This window comes from Heptranchias perlo, chromosome 9 (genome assembly GCF_035084215.1).
Source record: "Heptranchias perlo isolate sHepPer1 chromosome 9, sHepPer1.hap1, whole genome shotgun sequence".
In the NCBI taxonomy this organism is placed as follows: Eukaryota; Metazoa; Chordata; class Chondrichthyes; order Hexanchiformes; family Hexanchidae; genus Heptranchias; species Heptranchias perlo.
The window spans coordinates 50,981,016-50,995,485 of record NC_090333.1 but is presented as its reverse complement, the minus strand read 5'-3'; the positions used below and the strand labels follow the sequence as shown (position 1 = coordinate 50,995,485).

Sequence of the window (14,470 nt, the reverse complement as noted above, 5' to 3'; positions counted from 1 at the left end):
ATTCTGACCTAATTCACCATCACCTTTATGGATTTTGGCATGGCTGTTCCAATGGTGATTTTGCTGTCTACATTATGTACCCACGGAGCTCTGCTCTTGGATATTTTGGTGAATTATCCATCATTCCCTCAAATTTCCAAACCTATATAATTTTAAACAAGATACCGTCATATGACCTCACACCAAAGCTTTGTTCTATCTAGTGGCTATCTAGCTTTGTCTCAAATCAATCTGACGGCTCATTCTCTGACATTTTTTCATTACCTCAGGGCTTCCACAGTGTTCTGTCCTCTTTCCTATTATTCTTTCTTCATATCACTGACTGTCTTCACTCACTATTTAACCTTATGACTCTTTTTCTCATCATTCCACTACATACTCCTAATTTTTTTTCAGATCACATGCCCTTGGTGCTCGCAACCTCCAGACATCTCACAGCATAATGTCTGAGTCACTACATCTAGATCTCCTCCGTGCCCTGAAGTGGGACAATGAAAATCTTGTTTCTTTCAGTTCTTCAAAAAGAGTCTCTTTGTGTTTCTCGCTAGTCTAACCAGCTGCTATCACCTCTTACGTTTGGTGGATCCACATGCTTCATCTGTTAACATTATTGGATTCACTTGCTCTGACTTCATATAGAATTCCCACCTCCTCCATTGTTAAAGCTGTCTCCAAGAAGCGTGGTTTCATCTTTCGTCCCAGACACTTCTTTTCGCCTCAACAACTTTGTAAAGTTCAGGCCTGTCCCTAGACTTGAATACTACTCCCATATCTGAGGCTGTTATAGCACCTCTCTCACACTTGTGGACAAGATATAACAAAAACTTGTGGTCTGATAGACAATCTCTCTATTGCAAACTTGTCTTTATCTTTTAATTATACACTTATGGTCAGTGCTCCTTTGAACTTTATTGCCTTGTTTTTCCTAAGCTGTAATGATGCTGTCCTACATTTTCTTCTTCTTCCCTGCATATCCTCGTTAAATCAAGACTCATTCTTTCCAGAATCTCAAAATTGTACAACTCCTTGCCTCCCTCAATGCTTCCCTCCTAACAATCTTCAGGCTTTTGAAATCCAAGCTTGACATCACCTAATTCTGATTTACCTTGTCTTTTTTCCTATTCTTTTCAATCTTGATGGTGTTCTGTATCACAGACTTTGGCCTTTCATCTCGGTTTCTCAATTAAAAAAAATAAAATGGTCTGTGCTGAGCGAGCTGATTTTGGACAGGGTCTAGGCAACTTTTACTCCAGTTGTTGTGCTTCCAACTGTGATCAGCTAATTTAGTACAAATTGGAACTGAACTTGAGACCTTCCTGATCTGTGTGGCTAAGTATTACTCTGGAGCTCTTTTATCACTGGAGCCATCGGGGATCTCAATGACCTCTTCCTTGGGTCTTCCTGCACGTGTAGAGAGAGCACACATGAGTGACCTGTTCAGACACCCTCCAGATTTCTTCGAAAGAGACTACAAGGAGACAGCAAGATTGCCCTGATCTTCTGATCTTTCTTCTATTCCTGTGGGTGGTGCTTGGGGAGGAGCTGTGGAAAGTGTTTTACTAAAGTTATTTGCATCTCCCTGCAGCAACGTATCTGAGATTGGGAAATCGGAGATACTGAGGACGTCGGATACAAACCCACATCTTACCACTGTGGCACGAGTGCTGGGTCCCTGCCCACAATGGTTTACCTATTGAAACAGCGGCATCTAAAGATTGACTCGGCAAGAATCCAACATTGAAACCCCGATTTTAACTCGATTGGGGCGGGTCTTTTTGCGGGGGGGGGTGGGCGAGCGGAAACCCCGTGGACAGCTGAGCGTGATATTCGGGTCATTTTAACTCCTGGGCCCCAATTGCATTTCTCTGGACTGTCTCCCGCTTGAAGCCGGCGGAAGTGATGTAACAGATGGTGGGCGGGAGCAGGAATTCAGGCGGGTCACCAACGCCGCTGGGGACCCAAGGGAACGGTCCCTGGCAAGGTAAGTGAGGGAGAGGAATCCGGGCATATCATGGCCGGAGAAGGGGAGGGAGGAGGGGAAAGCCGGGGGGGAGAGGAGGCAGAAGGTTTCCTTGAACCTTAAGGAAAGTTAATGTATTCAGAAATTAGATACGTCTGCCACATGTATTATTGGTCTCTGTTATAAACCCATGGACTTTGGCTGTCAAGTTTTTTGTTTTACGTTCTCCATTATATGAGATTGTCACTGTAACACCCTCCTCCATAACTGTCAAGTAGCTCTACTCCCAAAGACTGCTGAAATGAGATTGATCTATAATTTGTTTTAGCAACTTTTGTTCCACTCATCTCCTGAAGGCACTGATTCATGCTAGAATATGGTTCCACAGGCACCAACAGCTATCCAGTACCTCATCCAAACAGCTGTTCTTCATGTTAACAGTCTGGATGGAAAGTGTTGACAGTCTATTTGACTGTGAGGGCACATCACAGCTAAGCATGACCCTCTCCTCACCCAGTGTCCATATTGCATATATTCCAGTAGGAGCAACTGAATAATGAACAGTAACCTTGGCTGATTTTTGTTTTCTCTCTCCTCTCTTGCCCAGGAGCACAGAGGGTAATTGTAGCATCCTCACGGCTACTCCAGCTGAAATCAGCTAACTCAGCACACACTGTGAATGAAGTCCAAGATCCTTCCTGGTCTGTAGGTCTCAGCATTATGCCATTTAGTGCACTTACCTACAGAACTCAGGATTAGCTATATAACTTTTTGTGTGTGTGTGGAGGATAAGAGAGGAGAAAAGCGTTTATATATGGAAAGTTTTCATTTCAATATTTTAAAAGGAGAGTTTAGGAAGAGCCAGGGAACAAAAAACAGAAAGGAATATGGTCTCTTTAATTGTTTCTTTTTTGAAACAAGGTAAATGAAACCCAGACTTGCCTGGTTCTTAACATAAGTGGTTTTTTAAGAAAGAGAGAAAGAAAATGTGGAAATCTGGCCTGTCTGGAGTCAGTTGTTTTTCTTCCACTGGGTTCAGTTTATCTTGGCTGGGAACTGAGCGTGTATCTTACATTTGCTGCACAGTCTGATTGGCTGGGTACAAGACCAGTCTGTCAAACAAAAACAAGCAGATTTACAGCCTCCTGTTGTGTCGTAAGCTTTCTTGGATCTCCAAAGTTATGGCTCCTCTTTTCTCTTTTGATAGTCATCCAGTATTGGTGTGAAGAGACAAAAATAAAATCCACCAGGAGTCATGCAGAGGTCAATTTTCTTTTATTACTGAGTATATAATATAGTGTATGTCAGCTTAAAACAAGCTTGCCCTTGAGGATTTGCTCTTAATACAGACCATCTGTGCACTTATAATGAAACTTTATTTCCTGCCATCGCTATGCAATGCATGGGTTCGTTTTTCAAATCTGTTGCAGCTTTGGAAGGATTTTAATGGTGTTTATTAAGTGGTAGAGCCTGCAGTGTATTCTAAAGCAAGACCCTGAGTTATGAGGTGCTGCAAGAAGCACATAATGTGTTTTTCATTTTTTTTAAAAACCCCATCTATTACAAATTAGTTTTATGCAGGCTGTTTTGGAAAAACCTGCACAGAGTCACGAGAGAGGTTAACGCCTGTGCTTGCTTTTCTCTCTTTCCCGACGGCACGGCATTCCTGAGTAGCGCGTCAGCTTCAAAAGAGTAAAATTTCCGACTGCGCACTCCCGGCGCAGTGTCTCAACCTGCCCAGAGTGCTGATCAGGAAATTGTGCATGCGTAACCCACAATTTTCCACCCGTTCATTTAAACGAATGGAATATTGTGTGCTGTGAGCGTCATTTTCCGAAATGCACTTCTGACAGATGAGGGTCCATGCAATCAGAAAATGTAACCTCCAATGCTTTCAATGTAAATCAGAATCTTTGTTTTAAGTAACATTATAATTCTTATAGCTGAGGTGTCAAGGACGGAATGTGGATGTTTTTTTTAAAATACTTGCCAGCTGTTCGCGAATCTCTTGTTTAAAGTTTAACACAGGCTCCTCTATTGGTTCAGTGGATAAATGCATTGCCCAGTTTTAAACTGAGTCATACAGACCAGCAAGGTCCTGGGTGATCCTTGGCCTGTGCTGAGCCAGCTGATCCTTATTTGGGGTGGCTGCAATTTTCTTAGTGTCCCTGATCCAGGGAAAGAAAAAATGAACCAAGTTTTCCCACTCCTGATCGCTATTCGATGACCCTGCCTGCAAGTGTGACCATGGACATCAACTGAGCACAGGATTGGGCTCTGCTGTGATGCAATATCTGCTGACACAAACTGTTTGGATTTACAGATGAAAAATGGCCACTTGGGTAAGGTACTATAGGGCACCAGTGCAGCCGAACCCCAATATGAATCAGCACATTTGGGAAAGGAAGGGAGAGAATTAGAGTGGGGTGGGGAGATATCTGTTCTTACTTTCATATTACCATTTAGGGTGAAATTTCTCATTTCATGCATCTGTATGAATACTTTGAAACAAACTGTTCGTTAAATAATTTACCACAATACTTCAAATAAAGTGTTTAAAACCATAATATCATTGCATCAATGAAGTAATTAATATATTTTGTTTTCAATTTTATTTTACTTTCTTAAACTCACAATTTAAAAGTTTTGTTTTTCATTCATCTAGCAGAGTAAAGCTAAGGAGCTGCCTCTTTCTGCTGTACGTTTTATGGAAGAATTAGGAGAATGTGCCTTTGGAAAAATCTACAAAGGTCATCTTTACCTACCAGGGATGGATCATGCCCAACTTGTTGCTATAAAGACCCTGAAGGATTTCAGTAACCCCCAGCTTTGGGCAGAGTTCCAGCAGGAGGCATCTCTGATGTCAGAGCTGCATCATCCCAACGTTGTCTGCCTACTTGGGGTGGTGACACAGGAGCAACCAGTATGCATGCTCTTTGAGTACATGAACCATGGTGACCTTCATGAATTCCTCATCATGAGATCACCCCATTCTGATGTTGGATGCAGCAGCGATGAAGATGGAACTGTCAAATCCAGTTTGGACCACGCAGATTTTTTGCACATCTCCATACAGATAGCAGCGGGAATGGAATACCTATCCAGCCACTTCTTTGTTCACAAGGACCTTGCGGCACGTAACATCATTATTGGAGAACAACTGAGAGTGAAGATATCTGATCTTGGCCTTTCAAGAGAGATATATGCCGCTGATTATTACAGGGTTCAAAATAAAGCCCTCCTACCGATTCGCTGGATGCCTCCTGAAGCTATATTGTTTGGGAAGTTTTCCAGTGACTCAGATATTTGGTCTTTTGGAGTGGTTTTATGGGAAATTTTCAGTTTTGGACTACAACCATATTACGGATTTTCTAATCAAGAGGTAATAGAAATGATACGGAAGAGGCAGTTACTCCCATGCCCAGAAGATTGTCCTCCCAGAATGTATGATTTAATGACAGAAACCTGGCATGAGATTCCAGCCAGAAGACCACGATTTAAGGATATTCATGCCAGGTTGAGGTCCTGGGAAGGTCTGTCAAGCCATACCAGTTCTACAACGCCATCTGGAGGGAATGCCACAACCCAGACAACGTCTCTCAGTGCAAGCCCGGTTAGTAATCTGAGTAACACAAGGTATCCTATACACATATATCAAGCACAGGGCCTACCCCAGGCCCAGATTGGTGGCCTAATGGGTCCACCAATAGCCCAGCATCAGAGATTCATCCAAGTTAACAGTTACCCTGTACCTGCAGGATATGCTGCCTACCCAGCTACCCATTATCAACAAGGGCCACCGAGAATAATTCCACATGGACCACCGCCGAAGAGCCGATCGCCTAGCAGTGGGAGTGGATCAACAAGCACGGGTCATGTGACGAGCTTGCCTTCCTCAGGATCAAATCATGATGCAAACACTCCATTGCTATCTCATCATCTATCCATGTCAAGCCATCCTAGCGGAACTAGCGTGCCAATCTTTGCACATATATCCCATAAAACAATGCAAATGGACCCAATACAGGTGACACTACTGGAGGACAGTGATGGCCATTTGGCAAATGAATCTGTTATTAGAGCAGAATTGTAAAATATATATATATATATTCTTAGAACTTGTTTCAACAGTTTTTATAATTGTGTATAATCTGATTTTGGAGAAAAAAAAGGGAATGAAAATAAGATTTATATACACCACAATACAACACATAAGTGAAGCTTTGATGTAGTCTGTCAGCCACCTACCATCCTGGTCCTGACGAAACTGTGATGTGTGCTTTTCTGTACTATTATAGCAAGTATTTTTTTCCCCTCTTGTCCTAAAGGTGCTGATTTTTGCTGGATTGTGTGTCACAGACACCAACAGCCTTCGAGTGCCTCATCCAAGTGGCCATTCATCATGGGTAAGCTTACACTGTGTGTCAACGGGCTATTTGACTGTGGAGGACATCATAGCTTTGCCTTATGTGTCCTCATGCGATGTCCACACACACTGGGCTTTCAACAAGGGTCACTGAACAGTGAACAGCAGTAAGAACCTTGATTGATTTCCCCCCCTCCCCCCACCCCCCTTCCCTAGCCTAGAGTGCTGAGACCAGTTGTGGTATCCCAGCTGCTGGCCTGGATGAGATCATCATTTGCAGCGCAGACTAGGGAAGGAGCCTAGGAGCTTCAGCTCTGTAAGTCTCAGCACCACACTGGGCAGCACCTTTATCCATTAGTCCATTGGGAGAGCTGAACCAAATAATTAATGAGCTTCTTCAGATATTTGTTTTTCCATTAAAAGAATCAACAAATAACCACAAAAGTATTTAACAGGCTTATGGCTTTAGTGAAAAAAACAGGAACAAATGTGATATTTCATAGAAAAGCTTAAATTTCTAACGAAGTACAAAAACAAATAGAATGCTGCCGAATTTCTTTGAGGTGAACATTTTTGAAAATCTCTCCTTCTATAAACAGATCTCTGAAATGTGCAGATCTTTAAGCTTTCTTCTACCAAGGCTGGATTGGAGTTTTATGGAATTCACAGGTTGTGGGAAAATGCGAATGGCGACATGGTAAAAGATTATAACTGTAACATATATCTGGTTCAAGTCACATTTTAAATTAGAATTTTTAAATTTATATAAATAGTAAGTTTAAATTTCACTTATATTTGTTGCTATGCAACTATTTAATATAAATTGGTCCAAAATGCAAGCTTTGAGATGACAATCAACCTTTCTTATTGGGACATTTTTTTGTGTTGGGCAGTTCGGTTTAGTGAATGAACTGAGGGAGGTGGGGGATCGTGAGGACCACCCTTCTTTGATACATTACCCAATTTGATGCTGAAGGGAGGATACGCCAGGGATTATTGCAGCTTCTCATAGAACAAGTTGAGGGCAATTTGGCCTTAATCTCATGTATTTAAACATCTGGCTAAAAAGATGATCTAGATGAGCATCGACTTACTTACTCCATTACAAAGAACTGGACACTTGTTTTTTGCTTGAGCAAGTGAGCTGCCATGTCGTGCAGTCACTGAGGATGTATAAATTTTTTTTTAAATGGAAACACAACTAGACTAGCAGTTCCTACAAGCAGTATGTTCAGAATTGTTTTCTCCTTCTGGTAGACATTTTCATTTTCAAAACCACTTCCTACAAATAATTTGTGACGAGGTGTGGTTTATTTTTGTTTTATTTTTGAATATCTGTTGTATGTATATTTTATTAGGACACAGCCTTGATGATATGTTTGTAACCAGAAGGCAAGCATCAATGGAATGGCTAGTACTCAATGTGGGTTATATTGTAATAGGATTTATTTCTCCACAAATGTTTTTGCACAAATGTTTTTAAATTGTTTTGTATGAAGAATTTCAAATACATCCCTGCATTGCATCGTTGGTGTATTTTACTGCTACATTAACATTAGCGACATGAGGGATTTACATAATTGGTAGCGTTGTAACTCATGGCCTGATCAATACAGCGCTTAAAATGGGGACCTCCTTGAAGGTTGAGTGAATAAATGAACCATCTTGTGTGCTACTGAGTCATACATACCAGGAAGGTTACAGGTTCAATCCCTGATCTATACAGAGATTAGAAAAATGTCTTTACATACAGGGTGGTTAGAATGTGGAATTCTCTACCACAAATCTTGCTGAAGCAGAATCCACTAATTCTTTTAAAAGGGAATTAGACAGCTGTATGAAAAAGAAGAATATTAAAGGGTATGTGGAGTGAGCAGAAGAGTAGGATTAGACCAAGTGGTTCACATGGAGAAAAACATTGGCACAGATGAACCAAATGGCCGTTCTGTGTTGTAACATTTTATGATTCTATGAGTCGGTTTGCTACAATTGGCCTTAGGGCTCTTGGGCTAGGAGAAAAGTTAGCCATGATTCCCACTCCTGTTCACAACCTAATGTTAGAAAAAGTCCATATATCTGTGAGAGCCCTGTTGTGAAATAGCTTGCTAACACTTGCTGTCTAAGGCTCTCATGTGAAGAATGGCCACAGAGGGATACTGGCACCTATGGCCCTTTACCCATCCCAATTTTGTCCCCCTTTCTGCCTTCAGAAGAGAAGGGAGAACATTTGGAGGATAAAAAAGTGTGGCTTGCAGACAAATACACTCACTCATTAGCTTGGAAGAGTCACTGAATTCATAAGGAAACTGAATTAACACAGTCAACTGATGCTGAAGCACAACAGCAACAACAACTATTTATATAACTCCCTTAGCATAGAAAAATGCCCCAAGGTGCTTAGCGGAAACATAATCAGGCAAAAATCAACACTGAGTGAAGAAGGATATTTTCGGAGGGATGATTAAAGCTTGGTCAAAGAGGTGGGTCTTAAAGGAAGAGAGGCTAAGAGTTGTAGGGACGGAATTTCAGAGCTTCGGACCTAGATGACTGAAGGCATGGCTGCCAATGGTGTTGAAGGTAGTGGGGGATGTAAAAGAGGCCAAAGGAGGAACACATATCTCAGAGGGTAGTAGGGCTGGAGGTTACAGAGATAGGGAGGGGTGAGGCCATGGAGGGATTTGAACATAAGGATGAGAATTTTAAATTTAAGGCATTGATGGACCAAAAGACAACAAGCTAATGAGTGTATGCTATTAGTTATGTGTGTTTATCGAGATCAATCCATGAAACGGTCGGCGCAGTACTTGGCTGCAGCAACAAAGGCAAATAACATACTAGTTTGCCTTCGCAGGGAGAAAAGTGCAAAACAAAAGAGGTTATACTGTACATTACAAGCAAAGGTATTGGTCAAACTTCATATGGAGTACTGTTCTGACCACACATCATAGGAACAGCATTATTGCTCAGAGGTAAGCAAGATGAGTACAGGCAACAGGATTCTAAGTTATACAAAAAGGATACAGAAGTTGCCCTTGCCGTCTTTGAAAAAGAGATTTTGAGATGAGGTGAAAATTGAAGTTATCAAGATTATAAAGAGGACTCACAAAGTTAATCCAGATCAGTTGTTCACTATGGTGAGCTGTTGAAATACCAAGGAACACAAGTTAAAAATTAGATAGTTAGGAGTAAGACTAGAAATCACACAGGGTTAATAGAATTTGCAAACGAGTTACGAGGGATGACTATTGACACAGACAGTATAAATGATTCAGTAGGAAAGAAAAGAATTGATGGATATGATGCGTAGGTGAGATTTATTAAAAAGAGATGGGTTTGTTAGACCTTGTTAGCCTTGTGCTCCTGGCATGGAGCTTCATGTGCCAGGAGCACATATCAGGAATTCAGGCACATACCCGCGTGATTTTTTTATCCATTAAAATTTATGGAATTTGTCCACCGGGAATGCTTACTGGGGACTCGGGAGAATGCCTAGCTTGATTGTCAGTCTATTAATGTGCAGAAAATCTTGGACTCATACCTGAATTCGTGATGTGAACTCCTACCTCATTAGTTTCCTTTTTCTATCTAAACACGAAGTAGACCTGGCTGGGATGGTTTGCCTCACAGCCACTGTTCAGCTCACCAATATCCCCCACGATATGATCTGTCACCAGTCTACAGACCAACACCTTATCTTCTATTGAATCCTGATTGTTGAACCACAGTCTCCTTTTCATGAGCTTTCTCTGAATCTAATCCTTGCTCCAAAATGTCCATTCTTTCTCCAGAATGTATTTGAACCCAATTTTGTTTTTTATTTTCATTTCCCTCCTTAGCATTTTCTAATTCTCTTTACCATTTCTTCCTGTCTAGCCTCTTCCTCCAAATCCCACCCCCTCATTGCCAGCATTTCCTCATAATTTTGAACTAAATAAACAGATGCATGGCAAAGCCTTTGTGCATGCCTAAACACTCCACATCTCTCAACATCTCTTATATGTATAATCAGAGCATTCTGATGAGCTCTTGTGTGAAATGTGCTACCTTACAAAAAGTAAACATAATCACAGTCTCAATATAATACAGTGCAATAAATTCTAATAGAAAGCTAATAAATAGATTCCAATAGAAATAGTAACTTAAATTCCAATACGAATACAGTGCAATAATCAAAATTGGCATTCTCCAGGTGCAGTGAAGAGGAAAAAGGGCGGAGGCAGCCAGAAGGCCCTGATGTCAGTGACCAATAGCACACCTACAGGCCTTTCAGCTCCCCAATGTTCAGTCGCAAGGCCCAGCCAAGTGCAGGCCTGTGCCTGAGTCATGTAAATAGCCTTGGGTAGTATAAATGCAGGCAGCTGCTTCCGCACAGGTGCAGGGCATTTTGGATGCACTGCACTGTTGGGGACCCATGGAGGAAAATCTACCCTCTCTAAGGTCTTGCGACCAGCATGTGCCTGTGTCCATTGCACCTCCAGCACAACACTTAATATGTAAACACAGATTACGCTTGCATCTGATTGGCTCAAATGTCAAACAGAAACAAATGACAACTGTGGCGGTCAGGAATATACCAATTATTAAGTGGTAAGTGGGATCAAAAACTGCCAATCAAAAAGTTTGAAAACTATTACTCAAAAAGTGACAGTCAGCAAACAGCTACCAATAAAACAAAGCAGAAGGGGAACTAATGTCATCGTTCTGGATACTTGTTGAAATTTCCTCTGCCATCTTGTTCCACTACAAAATCAATGCAATAAAATATAAATACAGTGCAAAAATTAATTTAGAAATACAGTGTATTAACTATACAAAATAAATGTTCACATTCACACTGTGCCTGCTATTCCCTCCTGGCAGCTCTCATATAATCTGTCTGCACCCAGCACCCATCTCTGACCAATATACGTCAGCTGCCACCTTGCTGCCTACTTAGCATTAAAACATGTAAAAGACAACAATCAGTAAAGCGCCATGTGTCAGCAGCATATAAAGAGAGTGCGATATATATTTGAAACAGGAAATGAGAGACTTATAGATAGAGAGGAAAAGACTGAGGGTATGAGTTGGAGATAAATGGAAAAGTACAAAGACAACAAGAGTGTGTGAGAGGCGTACAAAGGGAGAAAGGGGAAGGCTGAAATAATGGAAAAGAGACAGAGACGAAGAAAAGCAGAGACACAGGTTAATTTTCGCTTTCACTGCCTAGGCAGTAATCTGGTGGAGCAGATCGCCTACCCATTATAGAACCTGCCCGATTTCCATTTCATTGATTTCAATGGGACAAATCTCAGGTGGGTTCTACAATAGGCAGGTGATCTGCTTCCCCAGATCACCACCCAGGCGGTGAAGATGAAAACTGACCCTCCCCCAGTTACAGGAAGATGGAGATATTTTAAGTTTTGTCCCACTCAATGCAACAGCAGATATTAGTTATTTCTACATGTTTTTGAAATCCAGTTAATTCAACAAGCTTTTTTTTGTTCAAATCAAACCACAAAGTTCTCAAAAATGTGAAAACAATGTACAATATTGTCAGGAAATTTAAAAAGAAGGGAAAATTGAACAAAGAAAACCAAACACAAACATAGACAATTTTCTTATGAAACTTTGTTTTGATAAAGCACAATAAATTGGGTTGAAATTCCCAGATGAAATTTCATCTGCATTTACTTTGTTGAGGTTGAAGCTTGAAAGATATGGGAATTAGAGAAAGCCATACATCCAGTCTCAGAAATTAAAAACAAAATTCAGAAGAGAAAATGAAAAGCTGCAGAAAATTTTGAAAAGGAAAAAAGACAATATACAATGTAGTAAGAACCTTGTTTAAATATTTTAATTTACTACTGGTGGTGTTCAGGCACTTAATACCTGGATTAGTAGTGGGGTGGAGTAATTGGTCTGAGTTCCAGTGCCTGATCATTGTCCAGTATCTGCTGGAAATGTCGAGTGCAGACAGGATTCGGCACAATTATGTTGCCCTCTACAATCAAATAGCCCGCCAACATTTTCTGTAAAGGCTCGCACACGAATAAGCAATACCTGAACAAAGTACCAGACGGTAGCCAGCACCCGTGGAACTGTATTCCAGTGATGAGTCAACATCTTCAGGAAAGGAGGTAAGGAAAAAAACTCTTGGTCGCTGTTATCCTGCATAGCTGGAGTTTGCATCACTGAGGACAAGACTCCACTGATTTATTCAGGCATGTTAAACAAATTAAGTTGGCAGAGCAGCGTTGAGGGTTCCCTTAAGTTATCTTGAAACTGCTCATGTACCAAATCAGAAAATGTTTGGTAGTCACCAATTACTGCTATTTTACTTCCCACTGCCCCCAATTTACCTAAGATGTCAACAGGACTGGTAAATTATTACCACTGCTGCAGGAAGATTGCAGAAAATAGCCCAGGCTTGCTTTGATGATCATAAAGCGAGACAATAATCAGAACAGCATCTTCCACCTGGAAATCCTGGCTATACTTTTGAATGAGATTGAATCTCTCATCCAAAAGATAAGATCAATAGCATTTCAGATGTGCTTTAGCAGTCCTCAAATGACTGCTCTTTGTGAGTAATTAATTGTATAAAGAAGAATTACATCAGGTCTTGCATTTACCAAGTAGACTGTGCAATATTATAAATGGAAACAGCTTTAATGAGGGTTTGGGGTCGGGGCCAACTATTTTTGACCCGAACTATAAATTCCTTTGATTTTGTTTCTGTCTACTAGCTGAGGATTTGCTCTGACTTGAAGTTAATTTCAACATAAACTGAACATTGAGAGATCACACACATTTTTCTCATTATCATTTGATAACATTCTCTAGATGGCTTAGTGGGCAAATGCATTGCCTGGTGTTATACTGAGCCATATACATCAGAATATCCCAGATTCAATTCCTGATCTGTGCTGCATTAAGGATGCTTTAAGTCTGAGCTGGAGAGGACAAAATTTTTCAGGGTTCCCCACTCCTGATCACACGTGTTGGATTGTGACTTTGTTAGGAGAGGACTGGATCAAGCTTGGCTGTGATTTCCCCCATCCCTTTGGCTCCACCTATAACCCACGTTCAAAAGTTTTCCAACACTCCCTGTTGCTCACATGATGAAGAATGGCCACTTTTGCAAGGTACTGGTGCCTGTCCCACATGGGAAAACTTTACCTTATTCGTTACTTCCTGTTCGGATTAGTTCTTGCACTCAGTGCACACCAAGTTTATGTCATCGCTTTTACAATTCACAGGGGCTAGAGAAGCTCAGAACAAGTTTTTTTTTCTAAGTAGCAGATGAACCAGTGATTAATGAGTAGGTGAGGAAAGATGAGAGAAGCTTAGTGAAACCATATCTTCCATCAAAAGAGCTGTAACAACAAATATAAAATTACTCAGATTCCTTTTTATTCCCCAATTTTCCTCCTTTTTATTCTTTTCTCTCTTGAAGACACTGACTCATGTTGGGGGTACAATTCCACAGTTGCCAATAGCTCTCCACTACTTATACTTCATGTATAAGCCCAGTGAGGGTTGGAAGGCGATTTGACTATGGGGGACCTTAACACCAAAGCCGATTCTGCCCTCGCCATTTTTTAAATTCATTCATGGGATGTGGGCGTCGCTGGCAAGGCCGGCTTTATTGCCCATCCCTAATTGCCCTTGAGAAGGTGGTGGTGAGCCGCCTTCTTGAACCGCTGCAGTCCATGTGGTGAAGGTTCTCCCACAGTGCTAATAGGTAGGGAGGTCCAAGACTTTAACCCAGTGACTATGAAGGAACAGCGATATATTTCCAAATCAGGATGGAGTGTGACTTGGAGGGGAACGTGCAGGTGGTGGTGTTCCTATGCGCCTACTGCCCTTGTCCTTCCAGGTGGTAGAGGTCGCAGGTTTGGGAGCTGCTGTCGAAGGAGCCTCGGCGAGTTCCTGCAGTGCATCTTGTAGATGGTACACACCGCGGCCATGGTGTGCCAGTGGTGGAGGGTGTGAATGTTTAAGGTGGTGGGTGGGGTGCCAGTCAAGCGGACTGCTTTGTCCTGAATGGTGTCAAGCTTCTTGAGAGTATTCCATCACACTCCTGACTTGTGCCTTGTAGATGGTGGAAGGCTTTGAGGAGTCAGGAGGTGAATCACTCGCCGCAGAATACCCAGCCTCTG

At 41.5% G+C, this 14,470-nt stretch overlaps 1 protein-coding gene across 1 annotated transcript in view; it reads left to right on the top strand.

The window, feature by feature from the left end:
- ror1 (receptor tyrosine kinase-like orphan receptor 1) overlaps positions 1-7,841 on the top strand; it is a 245,564-nt gene extending 237,723 nt beyond the window's left edge. Inside the window, exon 9 of the mRNA XM_067990397.1 lies at positions 4,626-7,841. Within this exon, the coding sequence (XP_067846498.1) occupies positions 4,626-6,053 (1,428 nt within the window). The 3' untranslated portion in view covers positions 6,054-7,841. The remainder of the gene's footprint in view (positions 1-4,625) is intronic.
- Positions 7,842-14,470: the final 6,629 nt, after the last annotated feature.